Source organism: Caloenas nicobarica, chromosome 8, assembly GCF_036013445.1.
Source record: "Caloenas nicobarica isolate bCalNic1 chromosome 8, bCalNic1.hap1, whole genome shotgun sequence".
In the NCBI taxonomy this organism is placed as follows: domain Eukaryota; kingdom Metazoa; phylum Chordata; class Aves; order Columbiformes; family Columbidae; genus Caloenas; species Caloenas nicobarica.
The window spans coordinates 2,398,909-2,415,137 of NC_088252.1; the positions used below are offsets into that span (position 1 = coordinate 2,398,909).

Sequence of the window (16,229 nt, forward strand, 5' to 3'; positions counted from 1 at the left end):
CTTTGAGAAGCTTTGCCTTATCTGCTCATCCTCGCCGTCCACAACCGGTCCCGCGCTCTCGCCACGCCGCCGGACCGAGGTCCCGCCGCGCCGGGCCATCTGCTGCCGGCAGCGCTGCCGGTGGCCCCGTGTTCCCCCTGCTTTGTCCCGAAAACCAGGACTCAGTCTGCTGTGATCCCCAGTGGTGCGGGATTACTGGGCACTGGCATCTGTAGCTGGGATTGCCAGCAGGAATTTGTGCCTCCCCTCTTGTTTAACTTGATTTTCGTGCTCTTAGGCAGAAGACAAAGCTTCGTAGAAAATAAGCCATGAGCCAGCACTGGGCCCTTGTGGCCAGGAAGGCCAATGGGACCTGGGGGGGATTAGAAGGGGGGTGGTCAGTAGGTCAGAGAGGTTCTCCTGCCCCTCTGCTCTGCCCTGATGAGACCTCATCTGGAATATTGTGTCCAGTTCTGGGCCCCTCAGTTCCAGAAGGACAGGGAACTGCTGGAGAGAGTCCAGCGCAGCCACGAAGATGCTGAAGGGAGTGGAGCATCTCCCGTGTGAGGAAAGGCTGAGGAGCTGGGGCTCTGGAGCTGGAGAAGAGGAGACTGAGGGGTGACTCGTTCATGGGGATCAATATGGAAAGGGGGAGTGTCAGGAGGATGGAGCCAGGCTCTTCTCGGTGACAACCAACAGTAAGACAAGGGGTAATGGGTCCAAGCTGGAACACAAGAGGTTCCACTTAAATTTGAGAAGAAACTTCTTCTCAGTGAGGGTGACGGAACACTGGAACAGGCTGCCCGGGGGGTTGTGGATTCTCCTTCTCTGGAGACATTCAAAACCCGCCTGGACGCCTTCCTGTGTAATCTCACCTAGGTGTTCCTGCTCTGGCAGGGGGATTGGACTAGATGATCTTTCGAGGTCCCTTCCAATCCCTAACATTCTGTGATTCTGTGAAATAAAAATGGAGTAGGGTTGGGAGGCTGGCATGAGCTAGAGGTGTGTGCCCAAGCTGGGGGGGTTTCATCATACCAAAAGTCCATTGTGGGTGCAGGGTGCAGACCCCAGCACAGCCCTGTGGCTCCTTCCCACCTGAATATCTACCTGAGCATCACCAAGAGGCTTGCTTGCCAAACCACAGAGACTTGGTGCCACGGAGAACAGATGCCTTCAGGGGCTGAGCAGCTGATTTAAGCCCTGGAAGGCTTCGGGCAGGGTGAATTGGTTTTGCTTGGCGTTTGGGGGACTGCTTTGCCCTGCCTGGGCTGTGAGACAGCCACACTTCTCTGCTCAGCCTTGTGCTTGAGGTATGATGGGGAAGAGCAGCTCAAGGAGCTGATAGCAGCATGGCTGGTGGCCAGGCCTGGATTGAGGTGAGGTGTATAAAGAACGCTAAGGACCATACATCTCTCCACAGCCACATCTAGGGATGGAGTTTGGCTGGGTTGGGAGCACAGCCTGCAAGAGAAGAGCCATCGCTCCATTGCTGTCTCCAGCGTGGGGACAGGGAAGGGCACCCCAGCTTGCCCCACTTTGGCCAACTAAAATAGAGGCTAACCTGAGCAGACTGTTTGAGGGTGTCAGAGCTTTTCTCCAGCCCATCGGGGGAAACACAGACCCTTCGACTGAGTCACATTCTCACAGAGCAGCACTTGCCCTCCACCTCCCTCCTGCAGCCTTTTGCTCCATAGGGATTTTTCCCAGCCTAGAAATGGGTGCAGTAATTGCTGGAGGACCATTGCCAGGAGTTCCTAGAAGGGCTTTCGGCACCCTGCACCACTTCTGCCCCCACAAGCACATCCAGAGGCTCCCCCACAGCACCCACGGGGCAGGCAGAAGAGCCCTGGGCAGGCAGGGAGGAACAGAAAGCAAGATCCTTTATTGTACACAGTACAGAACGTAATGCAGCTTTGCAGGAGATACATAGCCCTGCTGGAGTAGATTATTTCAAATCAGTCCTCAGATTAACTCCTTCTGCACTGTAGACCTGCCACACTGAGCAACTATTGAAAATTCCAGCCCCAAGGTGGGTTCCCGCAACCAAACACTCCCCGTGGGTACAGGCCACTGCAGACCCCACACGGAGAACAACCCAGTCTACCCAGAGTTAATCTTCATACTTCCCCCCCCCCCCCAAAAAAAAGAATGAATCAGTCAAAAAAAAAAAAAAAATTCCAACCAAAGCTAACTAAGGAAGAGAAAAAAAATTTCCTATACAGCATTTACAACAAAATCATGTAGCCAGTGGGGGGGGATAGGCAGGTGCGGATATATGTGCGGTAGAGGAGTGTTAGGAGGCGCAGCGGGGACGGGGGAGCTGGAGGGAAGCAGGGTACCCAGAAAGGGGGGTGAGGGACCCTAGCGTCCCTGCCCGCCGTTGCCCCCCAGCCCAGCTCCACAGCTGTGCCGAGCAGGGGCAGTGCAGCCCTGGCTCCCCGGGGAAACGAGGGCTTGAGCGGTGAAATGGAGTGGACCAGATACTTCTGCAGCCATCCTGGTAAGCCAGGGTACCGAGGGCTCCCTGCTGCAAACGTGCCATCAGGAAAGCCAGGAGGGTGGCCCCAGGGGCTCCGGGAAGAGCAGCCAGACTGCTAAAAAGTTTTGCCTTAAAATACAAAAAAAAAAAAATCTACAAAAATCAGTTTAAAAACTTTTTTTCCCCCCCGCTAAAACATAAAAAAAAAAAAAAAATAGGGTGTTAGTGTTGGTGTCAGGGTCTTCTCCCCTGAAATGCAACCCATGGCACATAGCCGGAGCTAGGGAGGAGAGGGGCACAGGGACGACCTGGTAGGGCTGGGAAACCATTGCATCAGGTTATATCATGAGGGTGAGGAGGGTCAGTTGGGGAAGGCGGCAGAAGGCTCCAGGGGGTTGGGGTAGGATGCCGCATCCATCAGCTCCGGGGTGCTGGCCCCCCCGCATCCCTCCTCTGTGCAAATCAAAGCCCTTTCCACCACACAAGGCAGCTACGCAGATCACGCTCGATGCAAAGCAGATTGTCGTGACAAGTGGCCCAGTCCCGGGGCGCTGCCGGAGCCCTTGCGGTGCTGGCGAGGAACGGGGCCCGGGGCAGAGACTGCGGCTTCAGCTCCCATCACCCCAACCCAGCGCGCCGGTGCTTGGCAGGAGGTGCCAGCCACGGGCAGTCCTATGCACTAGCCCTTGGACAGTAAAGGATGGGAATTCAGCGGTGACACACACAGGGCAGTTGAGATTCCTCCAATTTGTGTGTGCGTGCATGCCGGGTTTCTGTTGTTGGTGGTTTGTTTTTTTTTTTTTTTTTTCCTCCTTACGAACAGCACAAAATATTCTTTAGAAAACGGGATTTGCCCCAAGTGGATGTGCTAGTGCCGGTGGCCCTGCCAGCCGGGTCAGTAGGCAAAGGCCTCGGCGTAGGGCAGGCTGCCGCAGGGCTCCATCTCCAGCAGGAACGCCGGGCTGTCCTCGAAGTGCGTCAGCGGCACCGTCTCCTCCTCGGGCACCGGGCAGTCGGGCTCCGTCTTCAGGAACGGGCGCTGGTTGTCGGGGTAGGCCATGGAGAAGAGGGCGTCGGGGTCGCAGACAAACTTATAGACGTACCGCTCGCCAGCCACCTGCAAGGAGGAAGAAGCATGAGAGGTGCCCTGCGCCATCCCCCCGGGGAATAACCACCCCAGTACAGCCGACACCGGACCCAGCCCCACTCCTGCTGTGCCCTGGGTTGCTGGCGTGATGGTCCCAGCCTCCAGCCACCCCCTCGGCAGGGTGGTCACTCACCTTCTGCATGATGCCCTTCTCGTAGTAGTAGCGCAGGGAGCGGCTGAGCTTGTCGTAGTTCATGGCTGGCCGGTTCTTCTGGATGCCCCAGCGCCGCGCTACCTGCGGGGAGAAAGGCAGCGGCTGCGAAAGGTCCAGCCACGGCTTGGACACGGGTCCTCAAAGAAAAAAAAAAAAAAAAATAAAATCGCCACCAAAATACAGGGCAGCAGCTTGCTTCTGGGGGCTCGGGCAGCACCGCAGTCGCAGAGAAGTTCCCCGCCTGCTCCGAGCACCGGCTGCCACAACGCTGCCGCTGCCAAACCGGGGGCCGAATCAAAAGACGTTTGATTAGGGGAACCTGCCAAAAAAGCGGCTTCAAAAAAACCACAATTTCCACGCACGGCGTAAGAGATATTATGGGTAATTACCCACAACGCGCAGCTCGGAGCTACAGCTGCTTTCAATTACTGCCCAAACAGCTTCTTCCTCTGTGTCACCCTCCTGCGGAGCCGCACGGCTCCGGCACAGCCCCATGCCAGCACGGAGCCGCCGCGGCGGCGCGGGGAGAGGCGGCGGAGGGGTCCGGGAGGGCGCCGTGGCTGAGCACCCCGGCGACAGCACAGCGGCGGTGCCACCGCAGACGGTGACCGCCAGGAGCGGAGCACACGCCGTGAGGCAGCAGAGGAGGTTAAGGGCAAATCTGCACCGCTCTTAGCGCAGACGGGCGGCCGGCGTTTCCCTCTCGCCCTCAAAAGCTGCCCGGGGAGTAAGTCTTACACCCAGTGCGAGCGTCACCTGCTGTGTTGCATGGGAAGGATCCGGCCTCCCCCGCTCCCCCGGGCTCTCCCCACGGCCCAGCCCTGGCTCTGCCACGCCGGGCACTGCGGTGGGACACCCCCCGTACCTCCTCGGGCTCGATCAGCTTGAACTCCATGCCCCGGCCGGTCCAGGCGATGAAGTGGGCATTGGCGGGGTCGTCCAGGAGGGTGACCAGGAACTGCCAGAGCTGCAGGGACCCGCGGCGCTGGTAGGGAGGGCCCTCGCGGTACAGGGTGGGCTCCTGCTTCACTTTACCTGCCCGCACCGAGACACGGCTGGTTAAACACCCCGGTTCTGCCCCTTATCCCAGGCTGTGCCAGCCGGGAGGGGACAAGGACGGTGACACCAGGTGACCCTGCGCAGGAGCAGGCCACAGGGTCAGAGAGGGGAGAGGCACGGGGGAACGGGGACAGGGCACAGCGGTGGTGCCAAGCAGCCGCGCGGGACGATGCTCAGCAGCTCTCAGGACCATCGTCTCAGCAGAGCGCGGCCTGTAAAGCTGGCAAGCGCGGTCCCTGGCCGTGAAACTCCCTCCCGCCAGCCCTGGTCACCTCCCAGCCCTCTTCTTACCCTCCAGCCTCTCCGGTACCACGCACGTGTCATCGAAATACAATCGTGTGTCCTTTTCATAAGAAAATCCTAGGGGAAAAGACCCTCAGTGAGCACAGGGCTCCTCCATCAGCCTGGCCAGACCCCCAAAAATCCCGTGGCTTGGCCCAGTCCGGCACCAAGCCCCCATCCCCGCGCTGGCAGCAGCCCCATCCCCAGCTTTTTGGGTGGCATCGCACCGGTTTGCGGGCTGAGCACCGCACAGCTCTGTCCCTCCCCTCCTTCCCCCCGGGGGGCTGGGGGAACCAAAACCCTCTCAGCAGCTCTGCGTCGTGCGTCATCCCAGATCATGCAGCGGTGCCGGTGCTGCTCGCACGTGGGCTCTCGTGGGCTGCCCACAGGGGCATTTTTGGGGTGCCCCAGCGGCTCTGCCAGCTGCGAGGGGGGGGTCTGCCTGCCCCGAGGGACGGACGAGATGGGACACCTGTGAGCAGGAGGGGGCTGGGGGCTCACTCACCGTCATGGCTGCTGGGGAACGGCCCCCGCAGGTAGGAGGACTGGCAGTTAGGCACTTCTGCAAGGGAGACGAAGGTGGGATTAAGGACACGCGTCCCGTGGGTCCCGCCCAGGGCTCAGCAGCATCTTTCCCCCTCCCTGAGGGCATGCCGTGGCCAAGCCAGGGCAACTCGCCCCCCAGGCCCACCCTGGGTCACTGCACCCACCCCCAACGTTTGGGGGAAAACCAGTATGATTTGGGCACTGGGAGCAAGGTCTAGATGAGCTCAGGTTTTCCCCATGTTACTGGGGCCCTGCGGGAACGGAGGCATTGTCGTGCTTCCCCTGCCATCTGCTCAGCCGTGCCACCCTCCATCCCGAGGTCAGGGTATTTTTAGGTCCTAAGGCGATTAAGAGGATTTTTTCCGTGATGCTGGTGGGGTCCAGCAGCCAGAAATCACAGCTGGCCCCAGGCCAGGGCTGCGGTGGGACCCAACGGGTGCTGTGGGGCACCCCAGCCTGTGGCCATGGCACAGACCACGCCACGTGGCATCTGCTCTATCCCCCGTGCTTTGGAAAGAAAAGAAAAGTCGGGGGGGGGGGGGAAAAAAAAAGGAAGAGATCGTCTACTGCTGCAGGTGGAGGGTGGTGTCACCCCGGGGAGAAACAGCCCGGGGCTCAGCCCTGTGGCCACCCTGCTGCCCATGGCAGAGATGGCTCCGCTCCCCCGGCTGCCGCTGGTGTAACCAGTGCCCCCCGAGCACCCTGCTGCCCCCCAACCCGCACCCACCTGAGTCGATGCAGTAGTCCCGGGGCTCCTGCTTGATGCCCATGGGGGGCTGGAAGCTGTGGCCGGGGGGGCCGGGCAGGCCGTGGCCGCTGTGCTCGTAGAGCGGGTCGTGGTACTCCTGCTTGAATCCCTGAGGGGGGCGAGGGCCGGGGGGGCCCAGCGGCTCCGACAGCTGCCGCTGGTAGACGGGGCGGCTGTCCCCCGCGACCCCCGGCTGCGGCGGGAAGGGGTGGCAGGGCTCCGACAGCTGCCTCTGAAACCTGGAGGCAGAGGGACGCGGCGTTACCGAGGGGTGGGCGTCAGCCCCAGGGTGGGACCCCGTGCCAGCTCGGTGCCCTCGGCCCGGGGCGCTCCCAGGGTGGTTTGGGTGGCCTTGTGTCCCACCTGCAGCGGGCTGGGACGGTTCCTCGGGAGCACAGCCACCATGAGGGCTCGTCCCGTGTGCCTATTATGTTTACAGGGTAATTGTTTCCCACATGGGGATCCGGGGGGGGGTGCTGGGGAGCCCTGGCCCCCTCTCTCCCCCCTGCTGAGGGAGCAAGACAGAGCGTGGGCTGTTGCTGGAAAGCACCGTGCACCGCGGTGATGGAGCAGGGATATCTGGATAAGAGTGGGAAAAGGAAGCAAAAAGGCACCCCACAACAGGAACACCTCTGTAAGGCGGTAACCCACCTGGAGTGGGGGGCAGAGCTGCGGGGCCTGGGGGATGCTGCGCTCAGGCCGGCGCTTACGCAAAACCAAATCCACCCCACAGCTCCAGCCCGCTGCTAATCCGCCTGCACGGCTGGGATTAAACCTTGAACTCCAGGGCAGGGTGCACTATTTTTGGCTCCGGAGCGCTGCCACCACCAGCTCGAGCCCCAGCGTGGTCTCTCCTGACCGCGGCGTGTAAGGGACCATCTCAAGGGGGTGCTGCCGCATCCCCTCGCCCTCCAGCACCTTGAAAGGCGATCTCTGATCCGGGCGCCCGGCTCCTCTCTGCCGGCCGTGCGCCATTTGGCTTTGTAACCGGAGCCCTGCCAGCTGCCGGGCTGGGATTACTCCATTTCCGAGCTGTGTCCCTCTGCCCTTCCTGCATGAAACCCAAGCCCCGCGCTGGCACGGCGCTTCCCGCGGGGTCCAGGCCAGCCCCCCGCATAGCTTGGAGGTCGCCCAGAGCCAAGCCCCGCTTTGCTGGGCAGAGATGCTCGCCCGCTGCGGGCACGGCCCAAGGGTTCCGTGGCCCCACTGCGTGGCATTTGCTGGGCTGCCACATGCAGCCGTGTCCACGGGGGACATGCTGCCACGGGTGACACGGCAGCCATCAAAGCCAAGGGCATCCAGGAGGCCACAAGCAAAGCCGGAGGTTGACTGTGACCTGCGCCATGTCACCGACGGCACGAGCAAAGGCAAGGGAGGGGACTGGCAAAGCCTCCGGGGACGCAGGGGTGACGTGGCATGAAGCCACAGCTTGAACACGAAGCGGGGAGCAGAGTCTTTCCCTCCGCAGCCCCAACATCCCAGGGATGCCACGCGATGCGCGGGGGAGCTGAGGACCAGCCCCCAGCCCCGTGGGGCTCAGCTCGGCCGGCAGAGCCACAGCGCGGGGAGGGAGGAGAGCGGGAGCGCTGACTCAGCACCAGCACCCGCTGCCGCAGGGATGGATGCAGGCGGCAGCCCCTGCCTCCCTCACCGTTCCCCAGGGGGACGTGAAGGGGCTGCCTGGTGTCCCCAGGGCCGGGAGCAGCAGGTCCCTGTTCACGGGGAGAACGAACCAGGAGATCTCAGGGGAAAGCGGCAAGTTGTGCCGTGCTGCTTTCCACAGGCCCCTATGCAGCAACACCTAGCCCACAGTCGGTGACCACGGCAAGGGGACGGGCATCCCCCTTCCCTTCCCTTGGAGGCCACTGATCTACCTCGAGGGGACCAAAAGTCCCCAGACGCACCCGTGCGATGGCAGCGCTCGCTTGGGCGGGGGCGGCCTTACCTGTGCTCTGCGGGATACTGGTTCTCGGACATCATCTTTGGCATGTGCATGGGCGGGTGCGGCGGCCGCGGCACGGCGAAGGTCTGCGGCCTCTGCTCCTGCAGCGGGGCCGGGGCCGCCCCGTGGGCAGCTGCCTGCACGGCCGGGGCTGGCGGTAGCAGGGCCGAGCCCTGGTGCGCGGGGGACACCGGCGTGGCGGGCGGCGTTAATGGCTTGAACCCGGCGGGGGGCTTCCTGTCATAGGCACTGCAGAGGGAACAGGGGCAGGGGCTGACGGCCACGCCAACCAGGACACCTCCGCAGGGCACACAGTGACAAGCGAGTCCCCGCGCTGTCACCCCAGGAGGCTGCAGGCAGCGGCTGCCCCCGCGATACCTACCAGCAGTTGTAGAGGCACTTGTCCCCATAGCCAGCACAGAGAGCCTGCTCGTGGCTGCAGGATGACAGCTCCGAGGAAGGGCTGTGCAGCTCCCGCTTGATCTTGGCCAGAGGTGGGGCGTGCAGGACCACTGCAGCGAGAGATGAGGATACGGGCTCACCCGTGCGGGACAAGGTGACGGGGGATGTCACCCCGGGCAGCACCTGCTGGGGTGCTCTTTGGGAATCGGGTGCCAAATCAACCCCGCAGGAGCAACAGGCAACCAAACCACAGAATCATAGAATAATTTTGGTTGGAAGAGACCCACGAGATCATTGAGTCCAACCATAACCCAGCCCTGGCACTGCCCCATGTCCCTGAGAACCTCATGTCCGTCTGTCCAACCCCTCCAGGGATGGTGACTCCAGCACTGCCCTGGGCAGCCTGTTCCAATGCCCCACAGCCCTTTGGGGAAGAAATTGTTCCCCAGATCCAACCTCAACCTCCCCTGGCGCAACTTGAGGCCGCTTCCTCTGGTCCTATCGCTTGCTATGGCAGGACAGTGCCCCAGCAGACCCTGACGTGCCGGTGGAGTGAGCCAGGGTGGCAAGGCTGACTTCTGCGGGGGAAAACCAGAGCTCCCAGGGCTGGGACAGTCCCCTCCAGCCCAGGACATCGCTCTCAGAGGGGGAAACGTTCCCCCACGGGATCTGGGGGGGGGTACAGCACACAGCGAGAGGCGCAAAGCAAAGGCTGCCAGAGGGGAACGGGCAAGCTCAGGAGTCAGGACGCAGCTCAGTGGGATTCACCTTCCCCCAGCCAAGGGGACCCAGTCCCGAGGTCCCACAACTGTATGAGTTCAAGTGGCAAACGTCCCATTAAACCCAAATCCTTCCCGGGTCCCCCAAGCCCGCTCGCTATATATAATTTTAAACCGAGTAACATACGCTTAAGCTAATTAATTTCTAAAAGCAGGCACTCCAGGAAAGGGAAAGCGCCTCAGAGATCTTTACCTAAATAGTGCCTGCAGAGGAGAGCCAAGACTAATCGGAAGTGGAGTATTAGCTTCATGCAATGTCTAAACACAGCCCAGCTACAGTGGAGAGGAGCAAATAGCTCCAGAACAACTGGTCACAGCTTGCCAGGTAATTAGCTGCTCCCCTAATTTGTCAAAACCTTTAAAGAGCTGCTGACTCCCCCCGCAACGGCCCAGCACAGCTGGTACCAAGGGCATAAAACCCCCCGCAACCAAGGAGGATTTGAAACATGAAGCCCAGCGCTGAGCCAGCACAGCCCCCCGCACGCCTTCCACCCGCTCCCCAGCCGGATTTACCCCCCTCCTCCGTACCCCCCCCCCCCCAAGCAAGCTTTTGCCGCTCTCAGCATTTCCAGCCTTAACGGGGGGCCGGCACGGCGGCGGCAGAGCCCGGGCTCCCCGTGAGCCCCGGGAAAGCCAAGGGGAACGGGTTTTGGAAGGGCTCCAGCTGCCTATCGCAGGCATGTTTCTCCCTAACAAGCTCCGTGTTGTCGGAGCTGGTTGTTTTTCCGTCAGCCGTACAATGGGGTCTGGTTATTCATTGAAAAAAAAAAAAAAAAGTCTCTGAGCAGGCACCACCCTCCATTCACAAACAATTTGGAGCGCTCCATTCATGCGGCCAGGGGAAAAAAAAAAAAAAAAAAAAGAAAAAGAAAAATAAAAGAAAAATTTCCCCAGAGCTTTCCTTTTAGCATTGCCGTTCAAGAAAGCCTTAAGATCCTAACAGAGACCAGCTGGCCGAGCCTGGACTTTGTGCAACATTTGAATTCCTTACACAAACACGGCGGGGCCGGCCGGCGCTGCTCGGCAAGACGCCCTTGCCGCCAAGCTCACGGCTGGTCGGGGCAGCGAGGCCGGAGTGCCTGGCAGTGGGAGGCTCGGGGGGCACGCAGGCTGGTGGCGTGGCTTTTCTGGGGGGAAAGGAGCTGGTTTTGGGTCCCCAGCAGCCACGCAGGAGGCAGGGAAGGCAGCAGGAGGGTTTCCCAGGGAAGGGGCTGCCCTGCCCAAACAGCGCGGTGGGTGCACGAGCGCTTTGAACCTTTCTGGTCCTGCGCTCGGCGCTATAATTAAAAGCTAAAAAAAATTATAAAAATAGGTAGAGGGAGCAGCTTAACTACAGACGGGGCCAGAGATCAAACGTCGGCACACCCGCACCGGGCCTGAGCCACAGGAGTGGCGAGAGCACCCATGGGTGCCTGGCAGCCCCTCGCTGGGGGCAGGAGGAGGCTGGGCAAGGGGACCGGCCACACGCGCCACTGCTGTGCCCAGCCGGCAAGGTGGCACTGGCGTCCCCCACAAGCCACGCTGGAGATGCCCCAAACATCAACCTCCGGCCAAGAGGTCTCCCGTGGGAAAGGTGCCACCCCAAAGCTGTTTGGGGCTGTGAATTGCCACTGAACCCCTCGGTGGGGGACAGGGCATGTTGTTCCCAACCATCAGCGCAATTGGACGTCTAAGAGACCAGGCGCCAGGACCAAAAGCTCGCTGGTTTTTTGCTGCTCGCACCCACTGCCCGAGCCATGGGGAAGGCGGCCAAACCACCGTTTCCAGCCCAGCCACCGGCTGGGGACCTTGGCACCTGCTCAAGCCGTCACCTGGGAGCCGAGCTCCCCGCCTGCCCCTCCATCCCCAGCGTTACAGGACGCACCCAAGGTCACGCCAGGAGAGGAGCCAGAAATAGAAGCCAGGCTCCTGCTTTCCTTTGTTTAAACAACCCTTCCTCAAAAACAAACCTCCTGCTTTCATTCTGGTGTGTAAGAAACCCTGCTCCGTGCCCTGCCCGTGGCTTCAGCCACGTGCCACCCGCGCAGGGCGCCCAAGGTCCCTGGGGGAGCAAACCCCTGCAAATGGCAAAGCCTCTCACAGTGCTCGATCCCCCAGCACGACCTCATCGCTCCTCAATTATTTAACAATCGGATCGAGATAACACATCGTACATATACCCTGCTCGCCAGGATCGTGCTGCCAGAAAACCCGCCCAGACCCTTGGCCAAGGCTGCGGCACGGTGAGCTCTGCAGAGTCACCCCGGAAGGATCTGCCACTTCTCTGGTTTGCTAAAAAGCACCAAACCCGGCCCCTGGCTGCTCGGGTGCCAAGAACAACACATCCCTCTTGCAGAGGAGCCCTGCTTTCCCCAGCCCCACGGCGGGATTTCCTCCAGCTGCTGTGGGGTGAGGGTTTTTTTAGCAAGGCAAGAACGATGCTGCGGTCCAGAGTGTGTCCGAGACTCAACGTGGCCCACGTGGCAGCATTCCCCACAGCAACAGCGTCAAAACTAAGCCTGGTTTGTCCCTTTTTGCTGCTCCGCCGAGGAAGCTTGGCCCCAGGGATGCCACGGCCACGGAGCAGGAGATGGAGCTGCTTTGCTCAAGGTAAAAGAGAGCAGCAGCTTCCTCAGGGAAAACGCACAGAGCAACACAACTGCAGAAACAGAGTCCAATGCATATCCGCAAACATCTGTACGGGCTGGGGAAATCTCTCCCTTCCCCTGGAAACTATGGGGCGCTGAGCCCCACTGTGACCCCAGCCTGGGAAAGGAGCACATCCCTGCTGGATGCAGGGGGAGGCTGCACCAGATTCACCCCTCTTTTTCTTTCTACACCACACACAGTTCAAAACCAGAGCAAAACGAGAGGATGGGCCCGCAAAGCTGTAAGTTAGAGACTTTTCCCTCTTTAAATGCTCTCCAGTGCTGGTGTGGAAGAGCTGGGCTCCCCATCGCCTCCACCCCGGTCCGAGTCCCATCCCGGCTGGCACAGCCCCTTGTGCAGCAGCGAGGGACACCTTTGCTTTGCCTCCCCGGGAAAGTTAAGGAAGGTTATCACAGCAGCAATATCTCCTTTCAAGTGACAAAGTCATTTTAACGTTGGGTCTACAGAGGCCGAGCAGGCCAGGAGAACATTTTAAGTCTCAACAAAATGCCTTTTTCCCCCCCCCCCCGCCTCCCACCTTCCTTTCACTGCATCACCCAGAAAAGTTTGTCTCTTCTCTCTGAATTCTTCAGGTTACAAGGAAACAAGAGACTGCCAAAAGGCACTGGAAACAGCTTCAGCTCTAAGAGCCACCCTCCCACGCACGCTGCAGTTTCTACCGCTCCGAGCAAGAGCTGCCGGGCTGCGCTAGGATGTCAACAGCCAGTTGCATTTCTGACTCTGGGCTCGCCTTTTATCTCAAGGGAGACAAGGAAAAAAAGAGCATCTGAAACTCGGGCTGTCTGGAAGAGTTTAATGGCAAGCTTCCCACTCAGAAGTAATCAAAGAGCAATAATTAACATGCGTTTACTGTAGGAGAAGATACCCTGCTGCATGCTGTGACAAAGCTGGAATGAAAAAATCTGTTCGACTGCAGGCTAAATTTGATTTCCTTTAAGTTCTGGAGCTGGCTGGCTCAGCAGCAAAACTCAGCCACCAACACCAAGCTACCACTTCTGTTTGCCAGGTAACGACCCAAAACATCCTGATCCCCCCCGCCTTCCCCTCCAACCCAGCCTCAGCGCCCGAGCACCACCCGCCGTTCCACAGCCCCTGCCCTCGCCGCCAACCCGTTCCAGCAACAAACCGCGGCTCCGAACCAACTCTCGCTCTTATGCAATTCAAGAGGGACGGCATTTTCACTGGCCTCCTTTGAAACACGCTCGCTTGCCAGTGATTAACGCTGCTTAAAGCGGCTCAAGTTTCACCGCTCCGGTCCGCTCTTGCCAGCAGCGCTGGGCCAGGGCTGTAAAAAGCTCCAGAAACTGCAGAGATTGTGGCTAAGCAAGGAGCCCAGCACGGGCTCTCGCATCCACTTGAAAAGTAAAAGGAGCGTTTATAAGCAAATCAACACTACTATGAACAAGCAGCAAGTCTCAGAGGAGCCCAGAGATCAGTTAGAGACGTTTCCGTGCGTTTGGCTATCATTTTCCATATTTACAAAAGACAGGACATTGCAAGTTTCATCTCAATGAACCCAAACCACAAGTGCTTTCTCCCAAAAGTCCGTGATTTCATGATTTCAGCCCCAGCAACAACAGCCTTCCCAAGGAAACAGCTCCAAACCCAGCACGAGGTTTTGCACAGGCACCCAAACATTTCCCCCTCTAGAGAACGAAAAGCCAGAACAATCACTTACAGTTGTCAGACTGGAAATCTGGGACAAATTGTTCATCATCGGGGACCTGAGCTAAAAAAAAAAAAAAAAGAAAAGAAAAAAAAAGAAAAAAAAAAGGTGTTTTATGCTGTTTTCAGTTCTCAAAAAAATGCTCAAGGAGAGATTTTACATAGCAAAAGGTGGAGGTGAAGACTTGCCTTCAGCTAGCCAGGCCTCTTGGAGCTGGCTGAGATCCTGGAAGAGCTCTGGAACAGAGTGAAAAACTTATGCACCCCACAGAAGAACCAATACAACTGCCATTATTCGCAGGCTTATTTCTAACCCGCCCAACGCCAGGAGAGCCGTCTCCCAGGGCTGCAGCGAGCGCACGGCCACCCGGGCCAGCCCTGCCTACCTTCCGAGTCGTGGGCCAGGTCAGTCTCCAAAAATTTCCTTTTCCTATCGGACCCCGGCCGGCCTCGGCCCTCCTCTGTGCAGGACTTCTGCAGCGAGCAGGGAGAGCAGCCCGTGAGGGTGGCAGCCCCCGGGGGCGAGGGGTGCACCCAAGGGCGCGGGGTGCCCAAGCAGAGCTAGGGCACAGGGAAAACTTACCCCGGGGCCCATGAAGGGAACCTGCTGGTCATAGAAGCCGTCCATGGTGCGGGGGAGGCGGGCAGTGCCCCCGGCCCGCTCAGCATCGACGCCGGCCCGGGAAGTGGGGGTGGGGGGGGCCGCCCGGGCTCCGGCAGGTGCGCGGCTGGGGAGGGGGGGGGGGTGGAAGAGAGGACGGCGGGGGAGACTCAGGCCCTGGCTGGTGCCGCCCCCGGGGCTGCTTCGATCGGGGTGCGCTTCCCCGGGGAGCCGGTCCCCGTTCCTGCCGTGGCGGGTCGCAGCCCCCCGGCTCGTGATGTCACTCGATTTCTATAGAAACGGCCGTGACATCACGCACCGGGAGCCCGGGAGGAGGGAGCCCCGGAGGAGGGAGCCCCGGCCGCTTCGCTTCGCCTCGCCTCGCCTCGCCTCGCCCAGCCCTGCGGCCGCCTCCCGCCGCCTCCCGCCGCCCCGGCCGGTGCTCGGCGCTGCAGGGCCGCGCCGCAGCCAAACCCGTTCCCACGCCGCCCCGCGCAGCCCCATTCATAAACTCCGCCCCCCCCCCCGCTCCTCCCCTCCCCTCCTCCTCCTCCTCCTCCCCCGCGCGCGCGCGCTCGCGCGCGCCCCCCGCCATTCACACCGCGCGGCCCGCGCCATTCATAAACACCGCCCCCGCCCCTGACCGCTCCGCTCCGCTCCGTCAGGCCCCGCGTACCCGGCCGGGGCGCCGCGAACTCGGACCTGGACTGGGGCTCGGCCGCAGCGGGGCCGGGGAAGGCGGCGGCCCCGCCGCTGCTGCTGCTGCTGCTGCTGCTGCTCGCCCGGGGACCGCGCTCCTCTCTGCGCCGGCCCCGCCGCCCCGAACCAGCGGCCTCCGCTGCGCCCCGCCCCGCCCCGCGCCGCTTGTTTACCCTCCGCGCCGGCCAATGGGACGCCTCCGCTCGGCCGCCCGCGCCTTCTGATTGGCTGCAGCGCCGCTAGGCGCCCGCCCGCGCGCCGCTCCGCCGAGCACCATTGAGGCCGTTGGGTGGGAGGGGGCGGTGACAGCCAATGGGCGCAGCGGGATTTGCATGGCTCTGCGGAGAACGTTTTTCATTCATAAAAAAATAGAAGGGGGAAGAGGCTGGCGGGTGGGGCTGGGGCAGCTCAGGGTTTAAAGGCGCCGCGGCATTATCCGGGGTGGGAGGGGGGGTCTGTGCGGGGGTAACGGGCGATTTTGGGGGGTTGGTGGGACATCCCAGGCGGCCGGATCCCGGGGGATGGAGCCCAAAAACCTACCACCCAGCAAGCTCGGCAGATGGAATGGACCTTGGGCCTCACATGCTATGGAGTTCCCTCCGCACACACCATGGGGTCCCTTCTGCTTTCTCCAGCAATGGCTTCGCACGAGCAGGACGGTGTCACACGGGTCCCGCTGCAGACCTGGGGCTAATCCCGGCCAGAGTGCTGGTTTTGGCAGCCTGTCCCCCGCAGGGACCCTGCAGGCAGGTTTCTCTTTTGGAAGGGCTCTTTGGAGGAGGCGATAGAGAAAACGGTTCCCATTTTCAGGGGCTTTGTGGCTGTCCTGGCCACGGATCCCCCTGAGCGGGTTTGTGGACACAAGCCCTTGCAGGGCTGCAAATGGCTCAGAGGATTGGGAATGGGTTTAGGACAGAGCCATGCTGCCGGGGGCCTGCCGGGGGCCCCACCGCCGCACTGCTCTGCCAAGTGCCTCAGTTTCCCCATCTGTAATGGACGGTGGTGAGACCCTCCATGGAGACCTGCCAGTGGCTGCTCATGGAGGATGAAGCAGTTTGCACAGGATAAATGGACTGTGTAGAGGCCTTGCTGGGAAAA

The 16,229-nt window shown here is 60.8% G+C and overlaps 1 protein-coding gene across 1 annotated transcript; it reads right to left on the bottom strand.

The window, feature by feature from the left end:
* Positions 1 to 1,841: 1,841 nt before the first annotated feature.
* On the bottom strand, positions 1,842 to 14,713 carry ETV5 (ETS variant transcription factor 5). The gene is made up of 12 exons (XM_065640247.1): positions 14,415 to 14,713; positions 14,218 to 14,305; positions 14,021 to 14,068; positions 13,845 to 13,895; positions 8,719 to 8,848; positions 8,340 to 8,585; positions 6,374 to 6,633; positions 5,606 to 5,662; positions 5,110 to 5,178; positions 4,625 to 4,794; positions 3,739 to 3,840; positions 1,842 to 3,575 (listed from the first exon to the last, which is right to left on the bottom strand). The coding sequence occupies exons 1-12, from the start codon at positions 14,457 to 14,459 to the stop codon at positions 3,354 to 3,356; spliced, it is 1,488 nt and encodes a 495-aa protein (XP_065496319.1). The 5' UTR covers positions 14,460 to 14,713; the 3' UTR covers positions 1,842 to 3,353.
* Positions 14,714 to 16,229: the final 1,516 nt, after the last annotated feature.